This window comes from Haplochromis burtoni, unplaced genomic scaffold (genome assembly GCF_018398535.1).
Source record: "Haplochromis burtoni strain Fernald_Lab_line unplaced genomic scaffold, NCSU_Asbu1 Contig_469, whole genome shotgun sequence".
Lineage (NCBI taxonomy): Eukaryota > Metazoa > Chordata > Actinopteri > Cichliformes > Cichlidae > Haplochromis > Haplochromis burtoni.
The window spans coordinates 83,701-96,749 of NW_024582830.1; the positions used below are offsets into that span (position 1 = coordinate 83,701).

General features: G+C 37.9%; 1 protein-coding gene across 1 annotated transcript in view; it reads left to right on the forward strand.

Annotated features, from left to right (window-relative positions):
* ptpa (protein phosphatase 2 phosphatase activator) overlaps positions 1-2,989 on the forward strand; it is a 41,573-nt gene extending 38,584 nt beyond the window's left edge. The window contains exon 10 of the mRNA XM_005946219.3: positions 2,176-2,989. Coding sequence (XP_005946281.1) covers positions 2,176-2,250 — 75 coding nt within the window. The 3' untranslated portion in view covers positions 2,251-2,989. The remainder of the gene's footprint in view (positions 1-2,175) is intronic.
* The last annotated feature ends 10,060 nt before the right edge of the window (positions 2,990-13,049 follow it).

The window sequence follows — 13,049 nt, forward strand, 5'->3', positions numbered from 1 at the left end:
ACAGTTTTTAAATTTAATGTTGTTGAAACAACAAAGGGATAAAATAATAAATCTGTCTGATCGAGAAATCACTCATTTTTGGAAAAGAGAGTTTATTGCAGAGAAATGTCTCTTTCCAAAATAAAAGCTATACTATACGCTTCTTCTGGGCTATATTCTCAGCAGCATATTAAACATATCCGGTCCCCATAAGGGGAATCATGTGCTAACGGCTGTCTAAATGACTCGAGTAGTTTGTAACAGCGTGCTTGTTGTTTTTGTCTGCTTTCACTTGTCTTTGCACTAGGATGATGTCGGCGTAAAGGTACAATCTGAAATGACGTTAATGCCACAACACGGCAAATCATCGATTAAAATCGATTCTGGCTTGCATAACGTGATATCGATTCATTAAAATCCTGAATCGATTTTTTTATATAAATGTATTTTGCCCAAAATTCCAGAATCTCAGGTGAAACGTCTCAAAATTTTGACAACCACCAAACATTTTAAACAGTAAATGGGAGCAGGTACACGGCTTCTGCACAAAGACGTAAACGCAAAGCTCGGACCTGCGGATCAGAATCGGTGAGATGTGGCTTTCTCACCCGACAGCACGGACACGGTCGGGGCTGAAAGCCGACAGCTCGCTGATTCTGATGTTGAGGCGAATCCGCGCTTTGTGTTTACGTCCTTTTTGCGCTGATTCTAAAGCTGTTAGTTTTATCTGTCTCCAAACAATATTGACCGAACCAGCAGCAAAAGAAGATCCAAACTAAGCTTCACATAAACATTGTCATGGACTCCCTCTGACTTTTGCTGTTTTGCTTCCACCACAATAAAATCACACTTCATGCACAGCTCTCTCTCTCTTTCTCAGTGTACTTCAAGAACAGTTTCCCGTCTATCCCCGAAATCTGTTTTCTGCATTATTCGCTTGCTTGTTACGCACAAGCCTATGGTGTTTACAGCGCTGTCGGCCGATGTTTTTTTTTCCTTTTACTCACTTCCGAAAAGAAAACCTAATTTCTGCCTTTCAAAAGGCTTCTGAACAAATTTAAACTTTTTAAAATTATACAAAATGCAAAACGCTTAGCTGTGTCTCTAATAAAACCTCTGTAACTTCAGAGTTAACCTTCATAAGTTGATTAATGGTTTTCTTTCGTTTTTGATGTGCTGCAGAATATTTTTATAAAATCCCAGGCCAGGAAAACCACCTTCATGTTTTTCTGTGTTTTATCTTCAGCTACTTTGACACAAAGGCATCTGCTGTGATGCTCACACCTTTGATAAAGTCTGGCGTGTGTCAGCTTCCTTTCTATAGATACAAAAATATGTAAATGTGCTGATCTGAATTATAATATTTCTGACTGTCTGAGGCAAAATTTCCCAGATTCAAATCGAATTGAATCGAATTGTGGATCGAATCGATTCAGGACCTTGTGAATCGGAATCGAATTGATTCTAGAAATCAGTGACGATACCCAGCCCTACTAAACACTGTTTCAAATTAGCTAAAAAATGGCAGTCAGCCACTTAATTACGTAGTTCTCTATTTCTGATATCTGCTGACATTAATTTTACAAGTTTTTGGTCCTCGCGTGGTTCATATTTCCTTTACATTTCTTCTTGCGTACTTTTTCTTCACTTTCTCATTGTCTTGAGTTCGCCTGTACTTTATTGTCCCCTTTAAATCATGTTTTTCACTCACACTTGTTCTCCAGTTTCTCTGCACTTGTGTATTAGTTTCAAATGTGTGTTCGCTGTCACACAGAAAGTACACATTCTGACAGTATTTCAGAGTAACCCTGAGATCACAGTTAGCCATTTTACTTTTTTTACATCTGTTTGCTGACTCTTGTTTCTCTTCCCCTTAACCTGTCATATACATCTTTGTCTTAGTTTCTCAAATATATTTTGTATATTTTCTTCCCACAGTAGTTCCACTTGTGATATTATCTTGAGTTCACCTGGACCTTATTATCCCCTTTTAGATTATTTGTTTTCATTTACGTCTGCCATACGATTCATCTACACTTTTGTTCTTTTGTTGTTTCAGCTGTCACAAAAAATGTTCAAATGGACAAATTTAGATACTTTTGATATTATATTTCAGATCACAGTTAGCTTGCTACTTCTCTGAAGCAAACTGAGATATTAAGTCTTTTTCCCTGCCTGTTTTCCCTTTGTTTTCAGTGTTTGGAAAAGTTCCCCGTGATCCAGCACTTCAAGTTCGGTAGCTTGCTGTCCATCCAGCCGGCAAAGCCTTGACTCTCATGCGAGGAAACGCGATGGAAAAGACCAAAATCCCAACTCGTTGGAACCTGCAGTTTCCCTTCCTCTGGCGTCCTCACGTGCAAATCCGACAGTAGCAAAAGACAACCACATGTAGTGTGACACCTCATCCCCTCATGGGCACGCGTGTGGTCATGAAAGCTTGCAGATATCCATAACTTTAATGCAAAGGTGGAAGAAGAGCTTTGTGAATCTGGAGCATCACATTTTTGTCATGTTATTTAAGTGATGGATAGAGTTTGAGGGACTTTTGTTTTGTTATCAGGTTTGCTCATTGGTGCTTTATATTTAAATTTGACACTGGAGTGGATAAAAATATGACTTCTTCATAATCTTCTGCCATAGTTCCATCTTCGGTTTTACTGCTTTTTCAACCAAATGTTTGCATTTGTTTTCTTTTTTGCAGATGTACCAATAATTAAATTTCCCATTTTGTCCAAACTTCTCATTCATAATTGAAAACATGAAAAATGTACTCTATATTTTATACTTTAAGAAATGTATTGTGGGAAAAGTAACGGATTAGATTTGACTGTCTTTGCATGAAAGCTTTTTTTTTCATTAGTTTTCTGTCCCTCGCTGTCACCGTCAGTAGTGTAAACCGGTGTCTTCTTCCAATCCCGGCCCAGTCTGAATCCATTTATTGCATCTGACATCAGCTCCAATAGTAAATACTGTAAATTGACAAACCATGAATAAATTCCTGTGGTTGTTCTGTGCAGCTTTTTCCTGAAAACGCTCACCACAAACAAAAGATTTATGATTTCTCTCTCCTGCTTTACATTTTACGTGTTCTAAAGCAGTTTTAATTTAATAAAAGAGAAGCTATTTTTGTGACCCCCCAAAACTTGATTTCATACATTTCACCTCTCCGTGCACTTGATTTGTCTTCATATTTTCAGTGTAACATTAAAGCCACTATATAAAGTCCTGTGCACAAGTCTTGAGCCACCTTTCATTTCTTAATTTCTGGGGGGAAAGTATGAAATGCATTTATTGAAACGTGCCATTTACCATTTTATTGAAACGTGCAAACACCCTTAACTCTCTTAATCAAGCTGCCCATAATTGCACTAGGTAATCTTCAGAAATAGTTCTTTTTCAAGGACTTTCCAAGGTCTTTGTGGGATGCTGGCTGACACTTTCTGTGACTATGATCCCGCCCTACCTCTGCGAAGGTCTGTGCTCTGAGGAGATCAGTCAATGACTGATCATTTCCCACTGTGTTTTTCTGTCAGCGTATGCTTTTGCTGCATTGGCAGTGTGTTTGGGATCACTGTCATGCTGACAAACGAAGGTGCGGCCAATCAGATGCTTTCCAGGTGGTATTACATTTTGTATCAAAATCTGACTGTACTTGTCTGCTATCAATTTTGACAAGCTCTCCAACAACATTGGCTGAAATGCAGTCCAAACCATGACAGAGCCTCCACTGTGTTTTACAGATGGCTGTAGTTAGTCACTGTTGTACTTCAGTGCATACTGACGGTGATTTGAACCAAAACTGTGAAATTTGGATTCATCACTCCATCAGACCGGTTTTCACTGATTTTCAGTCCAGTTATTATGTGATGTGGCTCATATCTCAGCCCTGTCTCCCTTTCTCAGTAATGGCTTCTTGGTGGCCATCCTTCCACTGGGACCATTTCTGACGAGGGTTCAGTGAATGGTAGATGGATCAACTGAAGCTCCAGAATGCGTTCCATGTCAAAGTAGACCAAGTTTTCTACTACTAGCTCTTTGGGAATCGCCTTGTTGATGAAAAAATACGCCCACCTTTTATAGAGTACGGTGAGTTCAAGGGACGTGTTATTAGACGATGAGGTCGACAGACACATGTATGCAGGTGCTTTTGGAACCTAAATGTTGAGAGGTACGTCTCAGGAGCAAGAAATGTTTTTCATTTTTTCATTACTACATCTTTTTTTTAGTTTTTTAGTTTTATGTCTGCTTTCACTCGTTTTAATCTCTTTTCTTTCCCCTCATTTAGTTGTTGAAGTTGACGTTTTCAATAATAAATTTTATTAAAAAGTGGCTTTCAAAACACTCAAGGACACTGTACAGAGCAAATACTCCAGGCATAAAAACAGGAAATAAACACAATAATAGAAGAAAATTTAAGAGCATGGAGAAGTTATGTAGAGTAGGCTATGTTGAGCAGGTGGGTTTTGAAGGACTAAAAAAAACTTTTTCCAGCTAGTTTTATAACTTCTTCTTTCAGGTCTTCTTTCAGGTGCTTCTCTGTGGATTCTTTTTGTCATTTATTGCTTTTTTTTTAGATTTTGTTTTCTGGCTTTTTGCTATTGATTTTATCTTTGTAATCATTTTTGTGTGTTTGGAATGATTTTACCCTTCATCTCAGTAATTTTAAATGTTCTTGTGATTATTTTATGTTAATTTTTTATTGTTTTGTGTCTCCCTTCATTAGTTTATGTCAGTTTGCTGTCATTTGCTCATCATACAGCTTTGTGGATCTTTTAATCTCTTTTTAGTCATTTCTGCATCTGTTTGGGTCTTTTTTTGTCGTCTTTGCAGTTGGTTTGCTCCATTTGATGTGTCTACAACTGTTTCAGATTGGGATGTTTTCATTTGAATCTCTGTTCATGTCTGCTTTGGTAGTTTTATATCTCTTTTGATTCTTTTATCCCTGTCGCATCATTTTGCATCTCCTTGTAGTCGTTTTACTTCCCTTAAAACATCTCGTCATCTATTGCTCCACTTCACTCCTTTCTTTGCTTGTTTTTATTTGTGTCTCTTCAGGAGAGTGCACATCTTCACAGACACTACACCTCTCATTATGACCATCATATGTCAATTTTGGGGTGTTTTTACATCTTTTTTGTCATCATTTTATGTCTAAATTGTTTATCTTACATTTTTGTGGTGATTTCAGCATCTTCAGTGTCATTTAATATCTCTTTAGAGTCATTTTGTCTTCTCTGTGCAGTGATTTATTATTGTCTCTTTCATTTCCAGCTATTTTATGTCTCTGAGATTCTTCTTAAACCTCATCTCAGTGATTTGACTTCTCTCTGTGGATACTTTATGTCTGCTCCTGGTTCATTTATGTTTTTCTCCAGCTGTTTGTCATCTGTGTTTTTGTGGTTCGATGTCTTTTTTTGTAATTTTAAATCTCACTGAGATCATTTTTTTCTCTTATGTCATTTCATATCTTATTTTAGTTGTTTTATGCCTGTGCTTGTTTTCCTTCCCAGTGGTTTTTATGTGTCTTTGCAGTATTTTTAGCTTTATGTCATGTCAGTCATTCTTTGCATCTCAGTGTTTGTCATTTTGTAGTTTTATTTTTGTAGTTTTCTGTTTCTTTCTGGTTGTTTTATCCTTCTCGCTTCAATTTTTAAAAAAAACTGTAGTTAATTTCTGATAGTTGTTTTTTGTTTATTGTCTTTTTTCAGACTTTCTTTGTCTTTTGCAGTTGTTTTCCCTCATTTTGCAGCTGTCTTTGTGGATTATTTCGCATCACTCCTCAGTCATCCAAGGCTATTTTTTTTGGCTGTTTTCTTTTTCTTCGTGGTTGTCTTCTGGCTCTTTTTCTTTTGTATCTCTGAATTGTTTTACTCCTCATCTGCGTTGTCATTTAACATCTCTCTGTAGTCATTTTCGTGAATTTTAGTCTTGGTTTAGTTTTTTTTTACATGCCCTTTCACTTCTTTGATGTCTCTGCTTTTGAACATTTTACATCTTTGTGGACTTTTTTTTGTAGTTATTTTACACCTCTTTTTATTCTTTGTTTTGGCTGTTATCAGTCACCGTGGTACTTTTACATTTGATTATTTTCTGTTCCGAGACATTTGAATCAAACGAGTGTTTCTCCCCTCTGCGGAGAGAGGCCGAGTCTCGCTGACTCAGATATTGACTTCTCGTACAGTGCGAGTCATAAAGCAGGAGGAGTGAGAGGTCACAAATTCTCTTAAATCGCTCGTTCACGTGACCGAAGGCGCGGTCTGCTGGTGCGAGCGGTTCCTGTGTGAGCTTTACGCGTCCTGCTTGTGACCCACAGATGAACTGAGCAGTGAGGCAGATGGATTCTGAAACGAGGGGGGAAAGTGTTGAATATTGCATGAGTCGGTCTACTTTACACTGCTCCTTCATGCAGGCGAAGATTTTTAGTTTTCAGATGTGGCTATCAGGAGTAAAAGAGAGCTCTGACAACTGTGAAGGTCCTTTATTTGAGAAAAGTGGGAAAAAAAAGCAAAGTCCTGGAAATCCCCTGACTTCCAGGACTGCAGAGCTGAGAGTAAAACACGACAAGTCTAAAGGCGAAGCAGCGGCTTCAGACTAAATGCTGTTCAACCAGAAAAGCAGCTCTCCTTTCACATTTGTTCAACTGCCGTAAGCTAAAAGCTCCACACATGAGTCAGTGTAGTATGACGAGCCCTGCTCCCTGACTCACAGTCATAAACTCCCTCTAACTCACGAGTCTCAGGTCTTTGTGTTGACTTAGTTTGAGAACTTTAGGTGCTAGAGAAAGGTTCAGGACTTTTTGAGATTATAGTTCTGAACATTTCTCAGATTTCTCCCCAGCGTTACAACCTCTGCATACAGCAGGGGTATATTTCCAATTGAAGTAAGACTTTGGGCATTCCTCTGTCTTTAGACTCTCAAGTATCTGCAGTCTGAGGTGTGAGGGTTATTTTTATATGTGTTGATCACTACATAGAAGTATCTTGCTACGTAGTACAGGCCTCTGATCAGAGTGTAAACACAGTCAACAAAGGGGCTGAATGTTCCCGGAACTTTTGGAGAACATCTGCAACTGATGCAACATCGTCGAGCTGGCCTGGGATGACGTGAAGAGGTGGAAGAAATGTGCCAAGTTTTCCTACATTCTCAGAAAAAAAACAGTCCGTTGTACAACAACAACGACAACAACCTGGTTTGGTTTTTATTTGCTCTTCTTTATTAGACTCGTATTTGAAAATCTGCCCTTTCATCTGTCTCTTCAGGTTCTCAGTAAATTTTGTCCCTCCCTGGTGGGGCTAAGAACTAAAGCCCCAAAAATAAATGTGTGGTAAAGAGTGATGTTTGTGTGGGACACTGAAGATTTGAGAAGAAATCAGTGTTCACTTGACACTTTATTAGGTTCGTCAGGCTTCAGAAGATGGTACGCTGTGGTCATGGACATGGTCAGCAACAATACTCAGGCAGACTGCAGGGTTTCAATGATGCTCAGTCATTAGTGAGGAGTCCAAAGTATGCCACACCATTACTCATCAGACCAGACAACATTTTTTCAGTCTTTTGTTGTCCAGTGTTTTGTGAGCCTCTGTGAATCATAGACTCAGTTTTCTGTTTTTAAAGGACCAGTGTGGTCCTCTGCTGCAAGAACAAGGTTTGACATATTGCACTTTGAGAGATGGTCTTCTGCATGCCTTAGTTGTCATGACTGGTTATTCAATTCAATTCAATTTTATTTATATAGCGCCAAATCACAACAAAAGTCGCCTCAAGGCGCTTCATAGATACAGAGAAAAACCCAACAATCATATGACCCCCTATGAGCAAGCACTTTGGTGACAGTGGGAAGGAAAAACTCCCTTTTAACAGGAAGAAACCTCCGGCAGAACCAGGCTCAGGGAGGGGCGGCCATCTGCTGCGACCGGTTGGGGTGAGAGAAGGAAGACAGGATAAAAGACATGCTGTGGAAGAGAGACAGAGGTTAATAACAGATATGATTCAATGCAGAGAGGTCTATTAACACGGAGTGAGTCAATCTATCTAAGTTATCTAAGTTATTGCTGCCTTCTTATCAACTTAAAGCAGTCTAGCCTTTCTCCTCTGACCTCACACACCAGCAAGGCATTTTCACTCAGACCTGCTGCTAACTGGATATTTTCTCCTTTCTGAAGTGTTCTCTATAAACCCGAGAGATGTTTATCTGGGCAAATCTCAGCAGGTCAGCACTTTGTGAAATACTCAGACCAGCCTGTCTGGCACCAACAACATGTTCAACGTCACTTCAATCACCTTTCGGATGCTCAGTTTGAACTTCAACAGGTCATCTTCACCATGTCTATAAACCTAGGTTACTGTCATGTGATTGGATGATTAGATATTTGCACTAACAATCAGTCGAATAGGTGTACCTAACATAGTGGCCATTGATCAAACTATGAAAACTAAATGACGATAAAAACTTTTGAAAATGCTCCACAGTCTCTATAAAGCTGGTCACATGACCTGAAATGTAATTTGTGATTTGTAGGATTTTATGCGTTACATCCTGTACTTTACAGTAAAACTACTTGATCCAACATGATGGTTCCTGCATTATATTAAATTAAACTTCTCATATAGCTTTTGAGTTGTAACTTCAAGACTTTAGAAATATGTGCAAGCAGAAAATTAAAAAGGTATTATATTGCATTCATACATTGTCTTCCATTTATCCGAAGTTGGGTTGTGACAAAGTGACAAACTGGGGCCCTCTCCTGACTGAGGCCTTTGACATTTTATTAAAAAGTCCAACTTTACAGGAGAAATAACCATTTTTACAGCCTGCTACAGAAACAACTTTGGACTCTGCTGATGATGCAGTCGCTTTGCCCATCCTTTATATACAGTCTATGTGAAAAAGGTCATACGTGCCAGTATAACCCAGAGTTTTAAGCATGTTAACAAACTCTGTGCCTGGCCCTCTCCCAGTTGGGCAGACATAGAAAGTATGGCCCTTACTGAAAATGATTTATAGCAATAATACTGAGCTGCCTGACTTTTGTACTGAAACATGAACTGCTCCACAGAAAAAGCCACCATTTAAAAAAAAGAAAGAAAGAAAGAAAAGAAAAGCCAGGCATACACTCCCCTGTTTGTTCCTGTTAGCAGCCTGAACACGTTGCTCAACACCGCATGTGGTCTGTTAAACCAACCTTCTGTTCTCTGCTCGTGGGTTTGTGAACAAACTGATACTCTTACTGTTGTTTTACACTCACACATGTAGAGACAGAGAAATTTCATGAATCCAGAGAGATGTTTGCCTATTTTCTGTCGTCTTTAGGTGAAGCATCAGAATTATTTTACCTGGAAACATGGAGAGCTTTATGAACCACTGTCTCAATTGATCGTTCAGAAGTTTAAGTGCAGCTTGGTGAATTCTTTTGGAGCAGAAAAGTGAAGCAAAGAAAGGCTGGATTTCATGGCCTCATTAGGAGGAATGTTTGGAATGGGACAGCTGCATCGACCCGTTCTGACATGTTTGGGCTTGAAATGTGGTCGAGCATGGAGGCAGTTTCTGAAATGGGATGCAGCTGCAGACTTAAGTTGGGGTAGAGTGGCGGTGGAAAGAAACCAAATATTCAAGTAACCTATTGTTCTTAATTTTAAAGCCTTTGTCTTCCAGTTTGAATCGTCTCTCTAATTCCACTGCACTGCAAAGTGAAATATTTCGCTTTTATTCAGCTTTCTAGTTTGTAATAATTTAGAAAAATATCAGAATTTTAATGGACAGTAACTTTATTCTTCCACTTGGGGACATTAATTAATTAATTCTATGTGTCAGAAATGTGTCGATGAGCTAATAATGTTGGTGTGATGACATTTTAATAATACATGTATTCTAATAACATTTGTGGGTTATACTCATTTCTAGTATTTATGTCATATTTAATGATTTGTTACTTACTTTTTTTTATCCATATAATACAAATCAATACAATACAATACAGTTTTATTTATATAGCATATTGAAAAAGCCAAAGGCACACCAAAGGGCTTCACAATAATGCAGAGAATCAAAACAACAAAATAAAGCGCAAGATGCGTATTTCTGCACATAAGTGCATTAATAAATCAACTGTTAATTCCACTTCTGAGATTTCGCTCTTGCAAACAGGAAATAAACCTTAATTTTTTTAGTTTCAATTATTTTGTCATTTATACCAACAATTTCTGTAATCTTTTTGTAAATGTATGCATTTTTGTGTCATTTTTAATGTATTTTGCTTATTTACATCTAATGTTATGTACATGTCCTTTATTTTTATATATACTTTATTTATTTTTTTCTTATTTCTGTTATGGGTACTTTATGTAACATCAAGTAGCTTTTAAACCACTTTACCATAACTGTGTCTTTATAAAGTTTTGATTGGATAAAACTGTCATTTTTAAATGATGTCACAACCTGGTTTTTAGTGTAGAATAACATTCAGCAGACTATCTGACACTGAAACGAGGACGTGACCTGTTTGTTTTTGTTTTAATGTCAAAATGTGACTCTCTCATCAATATGCATCATTAAGTATGCACAGAAGGTGTGGTCTGCTTTTTCATTCTAATTTATGATAATGAGGGTGGGGTCCAGTTGTCTTACAGTGAATGCAAAACAAAGTGGTCCACCCTGGTATGTAAATACAGGGGTGGTCTGTATGTAAATACAGACATGGTTGATTTATTTATTTTTAATTTCTCAATATGTAGGTAAGAGGGTATCGCTCTGTTTACTTTTTTAATATAAATATTTAACTGGCCATTGATTATTTTGATAACAGAAAAGTTATTTTATTTACTTCTTTTTAAAAAGTCCCCTGAAAAAAACCCACTGTGATGACACCCATTCACCTCCTATATTTGAGTGGAGACAAAAGTCTCAGAAAACATCCCCAAACCTTAACAAATAAATCACAACTCTTTATTAAACACATTAGGCTGGTTTAAGCCATTATTATCCAATATATTCCAGTTGATTCATGTAAATAAGCAAATATCCTCAAACATATAAGTTAGTCATGGAGTTCTGCAGGGTTTTGTACCGGGACCTATAATTTTTATGTTAGGTATGCTTCCCTTTGGCAATATTATCAGAAAACATAGATTTTCATTGCTTTTCAGATGATACCCAGACTCAAATAATTTAGTTAACTACAGATGTTATATGAGACACAAAGGCCAATGACATTAAGTTTTCTACTCCTAATGTTAGACAAAATTGAGGTTACTGTATTTAGAAACATGGTGTCTCAACACATGCTTTAGATACTACTACTGTGAAATCAAAATGAAACAGTGCATTCAAAAGGTTTTATAGGTGCATAAATCCTATAACATGCTACAACATGCTACAGTAGCAATGCTACTGTACCAAGGCAGATTGCTCAATTCCTGATGCTGTAGGAGGAGTTTGCTGACAAACAAATAAACAGGTTTGACATATTATAGTTAGATCAGTAAGCCGGCTTTCATTCATCTGCACAATATCGATAAAATGCCTAACATTAGAAACAAGATGTCTCAGAGTGGTGCTAAAAAACAAATTCATGCATTTGTTAGTTTTTGGCTGGACTACTTTAATCCTTTATTAACAGGTCGTTCTAAAAACGAATTGAAAAAGCCTTCAGTTGATTCAGAATGCTGCACTGTGAGCACTAACAGGGACAAGAATGAAAGCTCCTTCATTCGCTCCCTGTTAAATCCAGAATTGAATTTAGAATCCTTCTGGTTGGATGCAAAGTCAAGCCTCGTGTCCAAAACATTTTATCCCTGTGCTCTTAGACTGCAGGTTTACTTGTGCTTCATAGAGCTTTTAAAAGCAGAATGGGAGGCATAGCCTTTAGTTGTCAGACTACTCTTCTGTGAAACCAACTTGGAAGTGTCTTTTGGATAAAGTTTATAGTTATTGTGTTATGCTTCATCTATAAAGTGCTTGTGAAATAGGACTGCTACATCATACTGGTCCAGTCTTTTACCTTTTCCTTTTATGCTGCTACAAACCCAAGGTGATGATTATCTATGATCCTTCACTCTCTGTGGATTTATACCTTTTTAAGCGTGCATCTTTTTCCCCCTCTTACCTTTGTTTTCTGCATGTGTCTCCAGCTGGTTCCTGATCTGTTGTTACTGGTCCTCCACCAGTTTACCCAGTGTTTTATTGTCTGTTGTGTGTCTGTTCTCTTCTTTGCTCTCTTTGCTCTCCCCTCACCACCCCCAACCAGTGGCGGCAGATGGCCGACCTCCCTGAGCCTGGACCTGCTGGAGGTTCCTTCCTTTTAAAAGGGTCTTTTTTCTCTTTCCCCCCTCCCTCCTCGTTGTAATCAGGTTTTCTTCTAACCCAGGTGTAGGAACTATGAAAGGCACAACTTTCTATAAAAAGACACAAAAATATCTGATTTGTATAATGAAAGTGACAATTATTAAAATTGCTAACGTATGTAAAAACTTAAAATAATAATGGTGACTACTCTGGACCATTATTTGTTGCAGTTATATACATATATAAACCAACAATGCAAATGCAAGATTGGCATTTAGATGCTTCTGGGACTGGCTACTTATGCAGAAAGGCAAATCTGGGGTAGACTGGACAACGTACAATTGAGGTATAAAAAATAAAATTCAAAACTGCTGTTGGTGAAACTTTAAATGTTGCCATGGCACCAGTTCCATATCCTTGAACAAAAGTTTCACAATTTAGAATCGCCAAGGTCTAGATAAAAATGACTGAACATTGAAGTCAATCCCGTTAAATCTGAAGGGAGAGTTTTTATAAGACTCGAAAGTGGCAGACTTCTTGTTGGGTTTGTAGCTTCAAGAGTTCTGCGCAGACAGTCTAGCAGTCATCAAGAAAAACTCACCTGCCAGACTAAGGAAGCTGGTGTACAGTGGGGCAAAAAAGTATTTAGTCAGCCACCGATTGTGCAAGTTCCCCCACTTAAAATGATGACAGAGGTCAGTCATTTGCACCAGAGGTACACTTCAACTGTGAGAGACAGAATGTGAAAAAACAAATCCATGAATCCACATGGTAGGATTTGTAAAGAATT